This window comes from Rhagoletis zephyria, unplaced genomic scaffold (genome assembly GCF_001687245.7).
Source record: "Rhagoletis zephyria isolate East Lansing unplaced genomic scaffold, Rhagoletis_zephyria_1.1 Rzeph_scaffold_00171, whole genome shotgun sequence".
Lineage (NCBI taxonomy): Eukaryota > Metazoa > Arthropoda > Insecta > Diptera > Tephritidae > Rhagoletis > Rhagoletis zephyria.
The window spans coordinates 330,961-348,845 of record NW_016157255.1 but is presented as its reverse complement, the minus strand read 5'-3'; the positions used below and the strand labels follow the sequence as shown (position 1 = coordinate 348,845).

At 38.4% G+C, this 17,885-nt stretch overlaps 1 protein-coding gene across 13 annotated transcripts in view; it reads right to left on the bottom strand.

The window, feature by feature from the left end:
- The window catches only part of LOC108356299 (uncharacterized), a 143,852-nt gene that overhangs the window by 50,877 nt on the left and 75,090 nt on the right, over positions 1 to 17,885 (bottom strand). For all 13 annotated transcript variants that reach the window (XM_017607420.1, XM_017607427.1, XM_017607451.1 and 10 more), the window contains 2 exons: positions 13,220 to 13,586; positions 13,025 to 13,157 (listed from right to left, as the gene is read on the bottom strand). In XM_017607420.1, the coding sequence (XP_017462909.1) occupies positions 13,025 to 13,157; positions 13,220 to 13,586 (500 nt within the window). The remainder of the gene's footprint in view (positions 1 to 13,024; positions 13,158 to 13,219; positions 13,587 to 17,885) is intronic.

Genomic DNA, 17,885 nt, shown 5'->3' with positions numbered 1-17,885 from the left:
ATCTATATACTTTGAAATTAAATAAGCTTTAACATAGCATAAAAATAAGAACAAGTTTGCAGCTTTTAGGTGTAATTCATAGTAGAATAACGATGCGACTTAAAATTGAGTCCGATTTCACTAATAAATTGGCAGATAACTCTTAAACTGATAATTTGATTGCAAAACATTGTATAGCAGGTTCGTAGGGATTTCAAAGACCTTTAATCTGGTGGAGATCTTTTTGTGGTGTGATAATCACAACCGGGTATTTTTGGAAAAAATTGAAAATGCTGTTTTCTCAATTTGAAAAAAACGATAATTTCGCAAATTCTTAAAACGTATTCTACCTTTTTAATTTTTGACCTCATATTCAGATTGTGTAGGTTATTTTACATTCTGGAAATGATATTTTAATTTATTTTACAATCAAATGTGCTGTACAGTATCGATACGTTGCTTGAATCCAATGTCATTTACTAAATTTGCTATAACTTTTCTATTTTCAAATCGATTTGCAAAAAATTTGGATCTATATACTTTGAAATCAAATAAGCTTTAACATAGCATAAAAATAAGAACAAAAAGTTTGCAGCTTTTAGGTGTAATTCACAGTAGAATAACGATGCGACTTAAAATTGTGTCCGATTTCACTAATAAATTGGCAGATAACTCTTAAACTGATAATTTGATTGCAAAACATTGTATAGCAGGTTCGTAGGGATTTCAAAGACCTTTAATCTGGTGGAGATCTTTTTGTGGTGTGATAATCACAACCGGATATTTTTGGAAAAAATTGAAAATGCTGTTATCTCAATTTGAAAAAGACGATAATTTCGCAAATTTTTAAAACGTATTCTACCTTTTTAATTTTTGACCTCATATTCAGATTGTGTAGGTTATTTTACATGGCAAATGACTATAAAATTCACGACTTTCAACTATTTTGTTAAAAAATTGTTTCCCAGAATGCATATGGTTTTCTAAATTTTCAAATGCAACGCGCAAGTACTTGGAGTTATCATATTCGAATAAAATTTTGCACAGCTTATTTTTAGACCAAAACACATCTTTTTCCACCCGGCAAACCAAATTTTATTTTTAACGAACGGTCTAGTGTATACATTACTTCGTTTTTCACATATGCAATATTTTGGTTTTTAACCGAAACTGTGAATGTATGCATTACTTCGTTTTTTCCATATGCATTACTTCGGTTTTCAACCGAAACTGTGCATTAGAGAGATTAAAAAAAATTTTTTTTTTGGAGATTCATAAACGCTACCTCAAATTATTGTCATTTGTGATAAAAAAAAGAGAAACGTGTTTTTTTATTTTGAAAAAAAAAGTTTTCTTAGAGGCCGCGCTGGTCGTTTTTTTTATAAAAACGCTGATGTTGTCAATTTGTTTTATTTCCTTGACATGTTAAAATGCAGCTTAAAATGTGGTTTTTAAATATAATTACTCTGGTATTATTGGGGAACATTCCCTTAATTACTTATCTGTCATGGGCAGTTAGAATGGGCCTAGTGCCCGAAAATATGCCCTCGAAATGAGACTAGTAAAATTAAAACGTTTATTCTGAAAGATTTACGCGTTGTCAGATTTACTTCGTTTTTCACATATGCATTATTTCGGTTTTCAACCGAAACTGTGCATGTATGCATTACTTCGTTTTTCCATATGCATTACTTTGGTTTTCAACCGAAACTGTGCATGTATGCATTACTTCGTTTTTCACATATGCATTATTTCGGTTTTAAACCGAAACTGTGCATGTATGCATTACTTCGTTTTTCACATATGCATTATTTCGGTTTTCAAACGAAAGTGTGCATATGCATAATTTCGGTTTTTCTCATATGCATTATTGCGGTTATCAACCGAAACTGTGCATATATGCATTATTTCGGTTTTTTCGTATGCAATATTTAGATTTTTTTCATATGCATTATTTCGTATGCACAGTTTCCATATGCACAATTTCAGGGTGCCCTTGGTACCGGGTCATGAGGGTTTTGATGGCAACGAATGAGTTGGCGTTCAAGCAAAACGTGGGAACGGAGCCAACACAGAACAGCTACTAGGCTAGTAGAAGGATTTTCAAGCTGCCACCGAATGGAGGATAAGAAAGGGACAACGCAATCTAGAAACCTATAACTCCCCCTAAATGAATCTCACGACTTATGAATTTTAGTCCGGAAGGCCTGAGCACAGGCCATTGAAAATATTACGCGATCCCCCAGGTTCATAGGTATTATATATTATATTGTTTAAAAGCATAGTCAGATGGCAACGTTGATCCGGATTAACGCCGCAATTGATCTGATCAAAATTGAGCTTTGACAGACGGCAGTAATGCGGATTACCGAGCCGCGAGGTCGTAGGTTCGAATCCCATGGCCAGTAGAATATTCATTTAATTTTTTTTTATTGATTCCATTATAACTTCTATGTTTTTTATTTTAAAGTTCTTTTTAGTTAGTTGTTTTTGACTTTTTTAGTAAAATTAAACTCTAAAAACTTAAATTAACTAATAATAAAATAAAAATGTGAAATAAAATAAAACAAACGGAAATGAAATAAAAAACAACTAAATATATAAATCAAATTAAATAAGTTCTTATTCATTTTAAATTTGATTCCTATTCGAATTAGTATGGTGACTTCATTACCGATGAAAAAGTATATGCTAATGCCATGCTAATTTTGCATTTTCTCTGTATTCTCTCTGAGTTTTGGTCAGAGTTGTCATCGCAAATTCCCTTGATCCGAGTTAAGTTTGGGAATTAACTCTAGGATTTAATCCGGATCAACTGCAGTTAATTCCCGAGATAATTCCGAATTAACGAGCTGATCCGGATCAACGCTGCCGTCTGTTTATGCTTTAAGTTCGCAAGAACTTCATTACTGTTAAAAGATCTTTGAAATTAATTTTTCTGAACCTCGGGTCGAGTAAAGTTGACGCAGCTGGCAAAAAATAATCTTCGATGGATAGATTTTAGACAACTACAGAATTCATATTTCTTTAAAATATTTTTTCTATTAATGAAACACAAAACTACGATTAAATCGTAAATCGTAAATTGCACAAAAATAATCGATTAATTTAATCAAATGGCTAATCGCTGCCATTCGTAAGTATGGCTAATGGTCTGATTATGGCAAATTAACGTGACTTACGGGCTCTCGCTTAAAAATTCTCTTAAATGAATGTTTCCGTGCGCAGAAGTGGAAAACTTTTGACTGCCATTCACCTGGGAGTGGCCAGAAGCAATTCTTGTGCGTACGGTTCAAATTCGCAGCTCACAACGTCCGGATATTTATATCCACGTATCCTCTGGGTAGCAACCAAACACCCGTCTGGGAGCGAGCTAAAGTGAGAAGGCGTAAAACCTCGCGGCGCTGGGTTTGGGTCCCGCCACGTTAAAACCCCGCCCAATGAAAAGAAAAAAACAGCCTCGGATGTGACCCCCTTTTTCTGATGACGACCACGGCAAACGTATAAAGGACTATGATTTAAGGGTATGCACCTGGAATATCCGGACCCTTAATGGGGAAGGTGCCTCTGCCCGGCTGGTTGATGTCCTCGGGAAGACAAAGGCTGACATCACCGCCATCCAAGAAATGCGATGGACGGGGCAAGGTAAAGTAAGCGTGAAGCCTTGCGACGTCTACTACAGTTGCCACGTAAAGGAGCGCAAATTCGGTGTTGGATTCGTGGTAGGAGAGAGACTCCGTCGCCGAGTACTGGCGTTCACCCCGGTGGACGAACGTCTAGCCACAATCCGCATCAAAGCTAGATTCTTCAACATCTCGCTCATCTGCGCCCATGCCCCGACGGAAGAGAAGGATGAGGCGTCCAAGGATCTCTTCTATGAGCGCTTGGAACGTACATATGAGCGCTGCCCCCGACACGATGTCAAAATCGTGCTTGGCGATTTTAATGCCAAGGTGGGCAAGGAAGGGATCTTTGGCGCCACTGTCGGAAAATTCAGCCTCCACGACGAAACGTCCGATAACGGACTGAGGCTGATCGACTTCACCGGGGCCCGAAATATGGTAATATGTAGTACTAGGTTCCAGCATAAGAACATCCACCAAGCTACATGGCTGTCTCCAGATCGAAAAACGAGAAACCAAATCGATCATGTTGTGATAGACGGAAGGCATGCTTCAAGCGTTTTGGACGTACGTACACTCCGAGGGCCAAACATCGACTCGGACCACTATCTTGTTGTAGCCAAGATACGCACCCGCCTCTGTGCAGCAAAAAATGTGCGCCCAACAATGCAAGGAAAGCTTAACGTCGAAAAGCTGCAATCACAACAGACGGCCAATTTATTCGCCACTCGACTCACACACCTGCTCTCTGAGAGCACTCTTCAACAATCCGACGTACGCGAGCAGTGGAACCACATTTCCCGATCATTAAGTACCGCCGCCGAAGAAGTAGTTGGATTTCAGCGAGCCCGAAAGAACAACTGGTACGATGAGGAATGTCAAGAAGCCGCAGAGAAAAAAGATGCCGCCTACAGGGCCACGCTGCGATCGGGCGCAACGCGAGCCATGTGGGACCGTTATAGGGAACTGAAGAAGGAAGCGAGACGTATTTGCCGCAATAAGAAGAGAGAGGCCGAAATACGTGAGTGCGAAGAGCTGGAGATGCTGGCCGACAGGAAGAACGCCCGAAAATTCTACCAGAGGGTTAGGCGACTTACGGAAGGTTTCAAGACCGGGGCGAACTCCTGTAAGAACAACAATGGCGACCTAGTTACCGATGTCCAGAATACACTTAAATTGTGGAGGGAACACTTTTAAAACCTGCTGAATGGTAGCAGCGCTGAAAGTAGTGCAGAAAACGAACCCGAGCCCCCAGTCGATGATGATGGAGTAGCTGTCCCACCGCCTGACTATGACGAGGTACGAATAGCGATTACGCGGCTGAAAAACAACAAAGCTGCTGGAGCTGACGGCCTGCCAGCCGAGCTATTCAAGTACGGCGGCGAGGAGCTGATGAGGTGCATGCATCAGCTCGTATGCAGAATATGGTCAGATGAACGCATGCCCGACGACTGGAATTTAAGTGTGCTCTGCCCAATCCACAAGAAAGGCGACCCCGCCATACGCGCCAACTACCGCGGAATTAGCCTTCTAAGCATAGGTTACAAGGTCTTATCGAGCGTATTGTGCGAAAGACTGAAGCCCACCGTCAACGAGCTGATTGGACCTTATCAGTGTGGCTTTAGGCCTGGAAAACCCACCATAGATCAGGTATTCACAATACTCCAAATCTTGGAAAAGACCCTCGAGAATAGGATCGACACACACCATCTATTTGTCGATTTCAAAGCCGCTTTCGACAGCACGAAGAGAAGTTGCCTTTATGCCGCGATGTCTGAATTTGGTATCCCCGCGAAACTAATACGGCTGTGTAAAATGACGTTGAGCAATACCACCAGCTCCGTCAGAATAGGGAAGGACCTCTCCGAGCCGTTTGATACCAAACGAGGTTTCAGACAAGGGGACTCCCTTTCGTGTGATTTCTTTAATCTTATGTTGGAGAAGATAATAAGAGCCGCAGAACTGAACCGCTCAGGCACAATACTTTATAAGAGCGTACAATTGCTGGCGTATGCCGACGACATCGATATTATCGGTAAAAACAAGGGCTACGTCTGTTCTGCCTTCTCGGGATTGGATAGAGAAGCAAAGCGAATGGGTCTGGTGGTGAACGAGGACAAAACGAAGTATCTCCTGTCAGCACACAAACAGTCAGAGCATACGCGTCTTGGCACCCACGTCACTGTTGACAGTTACAAGTTTGAAAAAGTAGACGACTTCGTTTATTTGGGAACCAGCATTAACACCAATAATAATGTCAGCCTTGAAATCCAACGGAGAATCACTCTTGCCAACAAGTGCTACTTTGGGCTGAGTAGGCAATTGAGAAGTAAAGTCCTCTCTCGTCGTACAAAGATCACACTCTATAAGTCACTCATCGTGCCTGTGCTGGTGTATCCGCAGCAAAGCTAGATTCTTCAAAAGGATCTCTTCTATGAGCGCTTGGAACGTACATATGAGCGAAAAACCAAATCGATCATGTTGTGATAGACGGAAGACATGCTTCAAGCGTTTTAGACGTTCGTACACTCCTAGGGCCAAACATCGACTCGGACGACTATCTTGTTGTAGCCAAGATACGCACCCGCCTCTGTGTAGCAAAAAATGTGCGCCCAACAATGCAAGGAAAGCTTAACGTCGAAAAGCTGCAATCACAACAGNCCCGCCTCTGTGCAGCAAAAAATGTGCGCCCAACAATGCAAGGAAAGCTTAACGTCGAAAAGCTGCAATCACAACAGACGGCCAATTTATTCGCCACTCGACTCACACACCTGCTCGCTGAGAGCACTCTTTAACAATCCGACATACGCGAGCAGTGGAACCACATTTCCTGATCATTAAGTACCGCGCCGAAGATGTAGTTGGATTTCAGCGAGCCCGAAAGAACAACGGGTACGATGAGGAATGTCAAGAAGCCGCAGAGAAAAAAGACACTGCCCATAGGGCCACGCTGCGATCGGGCGCAACGCGAGCTATGTGGGACCGTTATAGGGAACTGAAGAAGGAAGCGGGACGTATTTGCCGCAATAAGAAAAGAGAGGCCGAGGATTATGAAGTGGCAACACCGTGTCAGAAGATCGGAAAATTTCATAAGAATTTGTTAGTTGAAATAAAAATCACGTTTTTCTTCTAATTTGAGTGAAATAAATCGAATTATTTGTAATATGCCTTCCGGAAAGTTACGAGTAACAAGAGGTAGTAAAGGAGATTGCAGCCAATGCAAATTGTGCATAGAAACAGGTGATGAAGTGGTGCAGTGTGATAAGTGCCAGAAAACTTTGCATGCTCAGTGTTCGGATCTGGATAAACGCCAGCTAGCCGATCTGAAGGGCAGTCCCAACAAGGTGTTTGTCTGTCATTTCTGTGAAAACCTGCAACAGACTTCGATCTCACTACGATTAAATGAAATAATGCAGAAATTAATTCAACTTGACGACATAAGTAAAGCAATGCAATTCATGTCGTCCCAATATGACACCATTTTATGTGGAGTGACTGAAAATAAAAAGAGAATCGAAGCCATTCAGCGGGAGAATCGAAGTTTGCGTGAAGAAGTGTCAGACCTCAAATCGTCGCTAAAGCTCTTAAACGATGAAAGAGTGCAAAATGATTGTGTGGTTCGTGGTATCAGTCTTTGTGACGGCAGACAAACGGCTAAAGAAGCAACAATGTACATTTGTAATAAATTTGGCGAAAATACTGATCCAAGTAATATCATCCAAACTTTTTTCGTGGGTAGCAAGCATGCTAAGTCAAAAACAATAATTGTAAAATTTGCCAATAAAATAAGCAAGGTTCAATTCATGTCAGCCAAATCCAAATTGAGAGAAATCACAGAAATGAAAAATGTGTTTATCCATGACTGTTTAAGCAAAGAGACAATGAAACTGTTTAATCATGCAAAGTCTCTTAAGGCGGTGGGTTTCAAATTTGTTCTTGCTAAGGGAAATCATATTGTGGTGAAGAAAAACGAACAGGCGCCTACAATAACAATAAAAACCATGGGAGATGTTGATAAGTTGTTATTAGCTTCTTCGACGACAACAACAAATATGACAACTTCTGCTTTTGCTGCTGACGATGACGACGCTGTTTCCTGAGACGACCTCACTTGTTATGCTCAGTGACAGCAGTGCTGCCAGAAATTAAATTTTAAGTATATATATACATATGTAACTTCACATTATGAATTATAGTAAATATTTTAAAAACTTAAAAAAGTATAATGATTATTTAGGAACAATATCATATGGATTTTTTAATATTGTATCTTTGAACGTAAGAAGCGCTTCTTCTTTACGTAAATTCAATCAACTCAGAAGCTTTATTAGTGAACTGTTTAAACTTCCAGATATAATAGCCATCCAAGAAGCACGGTTTGCTAGTTGTACGCCAGCATTTATGAAATTCCAGGTTTTAATAGCGTACACTCTTGTAGAACGGATGGCTTTGGGACGTCGATTTACATTAGATCAAATTTGAACTACACAGTTAATAGAGCATTTAGTGAAAACTACGTAAACTACATATCTATTACACTCAACGAAGTTAAGATTGAAGGCAAACCACTTTGTATTGTTTCGATGTATAGATCACAAAAATGTTCTGATAAAACGTTTATCAAAATTGTTGGGGATTTGTTATCAACTAACGCAAACAACGCTTCCGTGTATGTTGGTGATACAAATATTGATTTGCTAAATGCTAGTTCCTCTTCCATGTCTTTGACTAATATGTTCACTATGTATGGTTTTCACAACCGTCACAAGTTAGTTACACGTCCGGCAAGTGGAGCATCAATAGACAATATCTTTAGTAATATAACAAAAGAACTCCCTGTGGATTCTATTGAATGTGAGTTGTCACATCATAATTTATTATGCTGTAACCTAAAACTTGAGTATCGAGTAAATCATTATTTAGAGAAGATCCCTTATCATGTCGACTATGAACGTTTAAGAAAACAGTTGCAGGAAAAGGAAAGATGTTAGGACACAGTGGATCCGTCTTTCTTAACGGGGGTTATTCTAGGTGACATTTCCAGTGCATTAGAATCCAGTACGACTGAAATAAGGCATAAACAATCCTTGCGCTATGAGATTACACCGTGGGTTAATAAAAGTATCCAGTCTCTACTTAAATTAAAAGGCAAGCTTTTGAAGGCTCGGAGGAAAGCCCCCTTGGAAAAAAGCTGTAAAGAAAGGTTGAAAAGAATAAGTGTGGTCATAAAGACTGCAAAAAGATTGTCGATGAATAATTATTATGCTTCTAACCTAGAAAAGCTTAGTTCGGATTCAAAACGTACATGAGGTTTTCTTAACACCATTTTGGGCAGGAAAAAGAAAGGCTCTTTTGTATTTAAAGATCGTAACGATGTTTCGCTGATAAATAATTTGGAAAAGGCAACATTTCTCAACCACTTTTTTTTAGAATCTGTGTATCAACTGCGGAGTAATATAGAAGAACAAAACGGGGACCCATGTATTCTCTTTCGAATGTCGTCGAAACTTCAAAATACTTTTCTATTAAGTGCGGTGGGCACATCTGATATCGAAGTTGCCTTGTCTAATCTTGATCTTAATAAAAGCTGTGGTCACGATAACATTCCACCAACAGCTCTTTATGCAGTGAAGGACATAATATCACCGTACCTGGCTAAAGTCTTTAATGATTCAATAGAAAATTCTTAAAATAATAAGAATATTCTTAAAATTCACAAAGTTGTACCAATACCAAAAGTTACTCACACTACGAAAGCTGTTGACAAAATTTTTGAGAAAATTATATATGATCAATTAGTATGTTATTTAGAATCAGAAAAAGTTATGTTTTCTCATCAGTTTGGGTTTAAAAAAGGCTGCGGTACCGAAGAAGCTGTGGTCAATGTCTTAAATATAATTTGTGAGGGATTAGACAGAGGGTTTTCTGGAGTAACTGGGCTGTTTTATGATTTTAGTAAAGCTTTTGATCTTGTTGATCATCGGGTTTTATTGCATAAATTGGATTTGCTGGGTATTAAAAACAGAGAATTTAACCTGCTAGCCGATTATCTTTCAAATAGGAAACAATATGTGGAAATATGTGGGGAAAGAAGTAGTATGAGTCCTATTAGTTGTGGTGTGCCACAAGGTAGTGTGCTAGGGCCTCTTTTTTTCAAGTTGTACATAAATGACATTAAAAATCTAAACTTAAATGGGTGACTTATAATGTTTGCGGACGATATTTGTTTGTTTTATCCCTACAAACATCTTGAAGTTCTAAAGGTACAGATAGAACACGATGCTCTTATAATTTCTGAGTTTGTGCGCTTACATAAACTTGTCTTAAACGCAAAGAAAACTAAGCTAATTCGTTTCAGGCCTCATGTAATGTCTAGGTTCGAGCAGTCATTTAGCGTTTATGTCGAGGATAATGAAATCAAGGAAGTTGATACTGTTAAATATTTGGGGGTGCATCTGTCTCGGAACTTATCCTGGAGTGTCCATATTGATGCCTTAAAAGCAAAGCTATCGGCTGGCATTGGGATACTTTATAAATTTAAGCATAAGCTGACAGAGAAAGTTAAACTCTTACTGTACCAATCGCTTATTCACAGTCATTTAACTTATCTTCCTATTGTTTATGCCCATAAAATGAACGATCTAAGATCTCTTTAATCGTGCCAAAACACAGCTTTGAAACTTGTTTTTAATCTATCAAGAAGGCATTCCACTTTGAGTGTATTTAGAGAGTATGGTCAATCAATACTACCAGTTTCTCGTTTATATAAAAAGCAGCTATTGATCTATGTATATAAAACCTTACATGGCCTTGGTTACCATGTCCTACAATTCCAAAACAATCAATCCGGATTTCCAACCAGGAACAGTGATTTACTCTACGTAACAAGATGTCGGTTAGAGGTATCCAAGCAAAGAGTAGAGTATGCCGGGCCAAATGAGTTTAATAAACTGCGGAACGCTATTAAAACACTGGAACGAGTATCGGTTTTTAAAAACGAAATAAAGAGTTACTTACTACAAAATATTGAATCGCTTCTTACGTAAAGTTTCTTTTTTTTTAATGTAAAGCTTTTGAACACGGATCGTTTTGCTACTATACGTTAGTTTTTTTGTTTGTATTGTATGATAAAATGATAAAATCTTAATCTTAGGCACCCTCTTTACAGCCAATTTGGCGCAGAGGAATATTACTAATATACAATAATTTATATGTAATAGTTATCTTATCTTATCTGTTAATCCAAACTGATATTGTATAAATCGTTTCAATTTAGTAGTAAGTATGTATCATTCTTTTGAATCTATTTGTTGTACTACAAAAGATCTTGATCTTATTGTGCTCATACTTTATATTGAAATAAATGAATTACATAAGTAAAAAAAAAAAAAAACACGTGAGTGCGAAGAGCTTGAGATGCTGGCCGTCAGGAAGAACGCGCGAAAATTCTACCAGAGAGTTAGGCGACTTACGGAAGGTTTCAAGACTCCTGTAAGAACAACAATGGCGACCCAGTTACCGATGTCCAGAATATATTTAAATTGTGGAGGGAATACTTTTAAAACCTGCTGAATGGTAGCAGCGCTGAAAGTAGTGAAGAAAACGAACCCGAGCCCCCAGTCGATGATGATGGAGTAGCTGCCCCACCGCCTGACTACGACGAGGTACGAATAGCGATTACGCGGCTGAAAAACAACAAAGCTGCTGGAGCTGACGGCCTGCCAGCCGAGCTATTCAAGTACGGCTGCGAGGAGCTGATGAGGTGCATGCATAATCTCGTATGCAAAATATGGTCAGATGAACGCATGCCCGACGCCTGGAATTTCAGTGTGCTCTGCCCAATCCACAAAGGCGACCCCAGCCTTCTAAGCATAGGTAATAAGGTCTTATTGAGTGTATTGTACGAAAGACTGAAGCCCACCGTTAACGAACTGATTGGACTTTATCAGTGTGGCTTTAGGCCTGACCATAGATCAGGTATTCACAATACGCCAAATCTTGGAAAAGACACGCGAGAATAGGATCGACACACACCATCTATTTGTCGATTTCAAAGCCGCTTTCGACAGCACGAAGAGAAGTTGCCATTATGCCGCGATGTCTGAATTTGGTATCCCCGCGAAACGAATACGACTGTGTAAAATGGCATTGAGCAATACCACCAGCTCCGTCAAAATAGGGAAGAACCTCTCCGAGCCGTTTGATACCAAACGAGGTTTCAGACAAGGGAACTCCCTTTCGTGTGATTTCTTTAGTCTGATGTTGGAGAAGATAATAAGAGCCGCAGAACAGAATCGTTCTGGCACAATACTTTACAAGAGCGTACAATTGCTGGCGTATGCGGACGACATCGATATTATCGGTAAAAACAAGGGCTATCTCTGTTCTGCCTTCTCGGGGTTGGACGAGCTACGGACCACAGCTGCAAATTTTTTTTCCCACCTATTCTTATGTAGATAATTATTTTGGCGACGACAGGGCTATGCGGCGACTGTGGTTGTGGCCAGATTAGATCTTTTTCTATTTTTCCACTGACTGATAAGGTTGTTCCTCTTCTTTTATGTCAAACTCACACAAATTCATTGCGTCGCTGCCGCGTTCAAAAAATTCTTGTCGCCATCGACAAAGCGTTTAGATAATGAAGATAACAAATTGGAAGCTGTGGCCCGTAGCTCGTCGTCTTCAATGTGTTCAGCACTTGACTCTCTACTGCCTTCTCAAAGATGGTTATGGAAGCAAAGCGAATTGGTCTGGTGGTAAAAGAGGGCAAGACAAAGTATCTTCTGTCGTCAACCAATGAGTCAGCGTATTCGCACCTTAGCGCTCACGTCACTGTTGGCAGCTATTATTTCGAAAAAGTAGAGAGCTTCGTTTATTTGGGAACCAGCATTAACACCGGCAATCCAATGCAGAATCATCAATGCCAATAAGTGCTAATTGAGAAGTAAATTGTATCCTCGCTCGATGTATAAAACCCACTGTATGTATAAAACCCACTGTATGTCACTCATCATGCCGATGCTGGTGTATGGCGCAGAAGCATGGAGAATGAAAACATCCGATGAGGCTACCCTTAGAGTATTTTACAGAAAAAAAAAATTGGCGGAAGATTTGCATCCGTTTGAGCGTTGGCGACGGCGAATACCGCAGACGATTAAATACAGCGGCTCCTTTGGCTTGTTAGTTATGATGAACAAATGCTCCAGCCCTGAAAGTAAGAGAAAGGCCTCATTTGCGATGGGTAGGCCCGGTGGAGAAGTTTTTGGCTTTACTTGTAACTTGGAAGTATAGAAGAGAAACGATTGGCCTAACTTATTCAACTCGGTGAAAATCGCTTGAAAGGTTGCATAGCCAAATAATAATAAGAAGAAATAATATTCATATACAGTGATATTTATGGATTATTATTCATGGCAACTTACCGGACCAAACCGAAATCGTTCTTCGTTGGGCATTCCCTGTGGGTATTGTCCTGGAGAATTCCTGCCGGGATAGTTTGAGCCATAGCCGTTAGGCAAATAATGTCCATAACGACGATCATTAAAAATATAGGTTCTTAAATAAAACTTATTTAATGTTAAGGAGCTTTGATTAGCAATCCAATTTATTTTTCTTACCTATAATCAGGATCACCTGGATTTGGCCAGTTGTAATCATTTACACCCGGACGTGAGTAAAACCGAGGATCTCGAGTTTGCGCTTTGATCTCACAAAAAATGCTTAAAACTAAGAAAATGAATGAGGCGAAGACCGCGGGAAGTGGCCGTCTGTCATGATAGTTGAATTTTTGTATTCGAATGTTTGTTTTACTACTCCATGGATTGATTTGTTTGTGGAGCGTGTTGCCATTTGATGATCCATAGTTTCGTGTATGAAATCGCATATTCAACCTCGTGGTGGTATTCATATTAGCGGTGAGCAATTTCGAGGTGCACTTGTGTACCACACTCATGGCGGAGAGTTCGGAAATAGATACTTTATGATCTGCAAATTAAATTTAAAATTTTATTTATATTATTAACAAACTTCTTTTTATGAATTAACATACTCCCTAATAATATAAAGTGGGTACAAGTTTTCTATCTTCGGCTACAATAAATACCTGTATCTGAAATTTCGAATCACGGAACATGGTGGAATTAATCAGTAGACCACATAATGGTAAATGTTAACACTACTCGCTGCTTTATTTTCCGTGATACCCCTGGACTAACATTCGAATAATATTCCTTACGAAAAAAGACGCTTAAAGAAAGCCTCCGCGAAGAAAGACGTAAAACCTAGTTGACGGCGAAGAAAAACGCGTAAACACAGATGTACTAATGGCTAAGGACTCATCGTCATTCCACAAAAACTCTTTGGGGAATTTACATACTGTTACACCCGTTTACGGGCCTTTCTTCGCCGTCAAATATTTTAACGCGTCATTCTTCGCTGTCAACTATGTTACGAGTCTGAAGCTGGCGCCTTTATTCGTGTCTAGTGACGATACGTTGAAAGCGGACGGACTTTTCATGCATCTTGGGTAAGTGCCTGCCAATTCTCTATTCCCATAAACGCATTACTGCAAAGTAACAGTCAGTCCGCTTATTTCTAAACTATAATTGATGGAAATGTTCAGTATGCGCGAACACGGTCAGATGTCGAATTCGGACTTCGTTGCTAAAATTGGGCATATCCATAAACACATACATAAGAATAAAAGATTATGTTTGTCTTGCAGTAATACGACAATTTGCAGTTTGCCTTTACGAACAAGGGGATAGTTGTTAGCCTTTTACAGGAGATCCTCGATATCTAGAAAGCCGTAAAATGGAGAATGTACGTACAGATCCTATTTCTTCTTTATAAAGGCAAATCTCCATTTGAGAGAAAACAGCTCGAATAAAAAATTACGCTAACCAATTTTACACATAATGACAGTAAGAATTACAACAAATGTACCACATCATGTTTGCATAAAGAATCACCGAGGCGAAAATCCATCTGCTCTGGTAACACTAACTTATATGAATACTCCTTGATTTATCTTATACGAGTAAAAAACTATCTACAGTGAAACCCGCTTAAGTATCGTGAGGTACTTATGTAGGTTTTACTGTATAACTGTATAAAATTTACCACTATTGATTTTTTAAGTCGCTACACTGGTCACACACTTAAGGCAAAACAGGCAAATTCTGTGCCCTTTGAAGCTTTGTCAGGGGAGATGGTTGCCCTGAAAATCAGATGCTTGCTTAAAATGACAACAATATTATGATATGCGTAGTTAGACAAGGACAAAAAGGCGAAAACATGCTCTTTTACAGGGTTGAGTGTAGCATAAAACACATTTTTCACTGTGGACCGGCAACATTTTTTGGAAGAAACGAAATCACGATAAAAGTACTGGCCCAATGCAAATTTGCTTCCTTCGCTTTGAGAAATGTCAAAAATTATTGGAAATATACTAAAATTTATTAAGGCTGGCCAAACGGCAGCTTTGCTTCACTTGCTTTAAGCGCCTCAAAGTTTCAAATAGGCAAATATTTTATTTGAAAGCATTTTGTAGGCTTGTGACACATAGGTATGTTCCTCTTCTAAACGAATTCAAACAAACTGTTGCAGACTTTTTAAAAAAGAATTTGATCACAAATGAAAAAAAATCGCATAAAATGTAAATAGTTCGAAGTTAAATAAAAATTATACAGGTTTACAAAACAAAAAGTGTATGCATATTAAACCAAACCTATATATCCCTATGTTATTCGACATGCTGAATGCGAATCCAAGGTCCGTTAGCCTCCACCACGTTAGGTTCGTGGTCATTCGAAGGTCAAGTAGGGAAAAATTCATTGAATAAACCTGAAAATTCATCGGAATTTGACCTTGGGGTGACCATGGCATGACCTCCAGATGACCTTCAGGAATCAAGGGACCTCCATACTCTGTTTCAGTGACAACAAAAACAAACTTTTTTTAAAATATTTATTGAATAAATTTTATGTCCTATTTGACCTCCAATGACCTCGAAGCTGACATTATGGAGGTCAACGGACCTCGGATTCGGGTTCAGCGAATGTAAAACCTCATGTATATGAATTTTCATGTTTATTCAATGAATTTTTCCCTACTTTACCTTCAACTGACCACGAACCTGACGTGGTGGAGACTAACGGACTTCGGCTTCGCATTCAGCGTGTCGAATAACATAGGGATATATAGGTTTGGTTTAATATGCATAAGGTTTTTTTTTGTAAACCTGTGTTATTATTTGTTTTCATATAATTACATTTAACATACCGCTAGCGTAGAGTGAAAAGTTGCTATGTGGCTTTTTACACATTTTACATGAGGAGAAAAGTCCTTTAGCAATGTTTTTCAAGTATTAATTTCGTAAAACTTTGAATACAAGATTTTACGTGTTTAAAGCAAGGCAAAACTCTTTATTAATCACAAGTATTAGATCTTTATTAAGAAACTCGTATTATTTTTGCCTTGTCAGATTTTCGGTGCCTCTTTTGGACTATAACAGGCCTATTCTGCTTGTTACAGAACATTCTGTAACCCAGAAATTTTGTTACCAAAAAATTACACCACCTTTTTTCAGAAATTCAGCTACGAAGTTTAGTAGAAATTACGGTGTTGCATATTTCACGGGGCTGTATTTTGCTTAATATTAATATTAAAATTTTCAGGGATATTTCCCACAAAATTTCGATGTGGGCGTCAAAAAAAAATATAATATTGCAACGGAGCTACAAAAGAACACTCGCTTAAATGACGAAATACACGCAAAGCAACAACACAAACTCGGCTATTTATCCGAGTTCAGCCAGGTCGGTTAAAACATACGCGACCTGAAGTGTAGTGTTGTTAAGTGAAAAAACTGCTCTATTGTGAATTGTTAATGGGAAAGTAGAGAGGGAAATTTTTGTTTTCGTATATACATGATATATATTTTAAATCCTTACTAATATTATAAATCCGAAAGTGAGTTTGTTTGTTTGCTACGCTTTCACGCTTTAACTATTCAAACGATCATCATGAAATTTTGTACACTACTGTTATTTAGCCCAACTTAAAATATAGAATACATTTAAACTCGATTAGGCAAGAGGGCATGGCACCTCCCATACAAACGGAATTTTTCATACTGCATTTCTCAGGAAATATTTTTGGTAGACTACTGGAACTTGGTATGGAGATATATAAAATTATTCTCTACTCATGGATAAGGGCGGCCACCTTTTAAAAAAATCTAATTCAACTTCAATTAAGGGATTCATTTATTTGAAAATTATATTTAAAAAATGGATATCAAGAGCCTTAAAAAAGCTGTAGTTTAATATATTTTGAAAAGGCTTGCCACCTGTTTGAAAAGTAAAATTTAAATTAATTATACGCGAGCCATCTGAAGAATTAAAATATGGTTGTCAAACAAAATATTGTTGAGAAACCTTTAGTTTTAAAGTTTTGAATAATATTGAAGTATTTCACAAGGGTTGCCACCTTTTTAAAAATTTAACTTAATTAGTTTAAATGAAATATTATAATACTATCAGACCCGGCGAACTTCGTCCCGCACAAAATTTTTATTTTTTTATTGAAACTTGAACTTGAACTTTTTAGACCAACAATTCACGTTTACGATTTCCATTGTCACGCTCATCGGCTAAGATTATGGTTTGGTGGTCGTTTTCCGCCTTAAATAACCTAACGAAAGCGTTATGTCCGTGATGAAGTTCTTGAAATTCTCTAATTGTGTAACATTTCATTGAACGGTTAATCTCACAACGAAATAAATTTGAAGAACATTTCCTTTTCACTCCCTGGCGGCAACAATACTCCGGTTCTATAGTAAATCTGTCCAAGAAACTTTATCGTATAGTTGGTGGCAATTTCAAAATGGATGCGTATAATTGTTCTACAGAAATCCAATATACATACACTTATTTCAAGCGAAATACCTTAAAGGTCAGTTTCACGAAAGCAATTTAAGTGAAAATAAATTTATTTTACTTGAAGGCGATGGTTTTGGCGGTTGATTTATCGGTGGTGATTTGAGATTTACCCCTGCACAACTCAACCCTGGTGTCTCCGAATGACGTGTGTCAAGTTAGCACTACACTTTTCGAATTTGGAAAAGTTAACTACGGCATTAATTGTAGTGTTTTTGTTGTAAATTTGTTGTGGAAAGAAAAAATTTGTAGCTCTCGTTTTTTAAGAAAAAATGGTATGTAGTGCTAACTTGACACCATACACCTAGTCGATACCGTTATAACATTTTCAATATCTCAATTC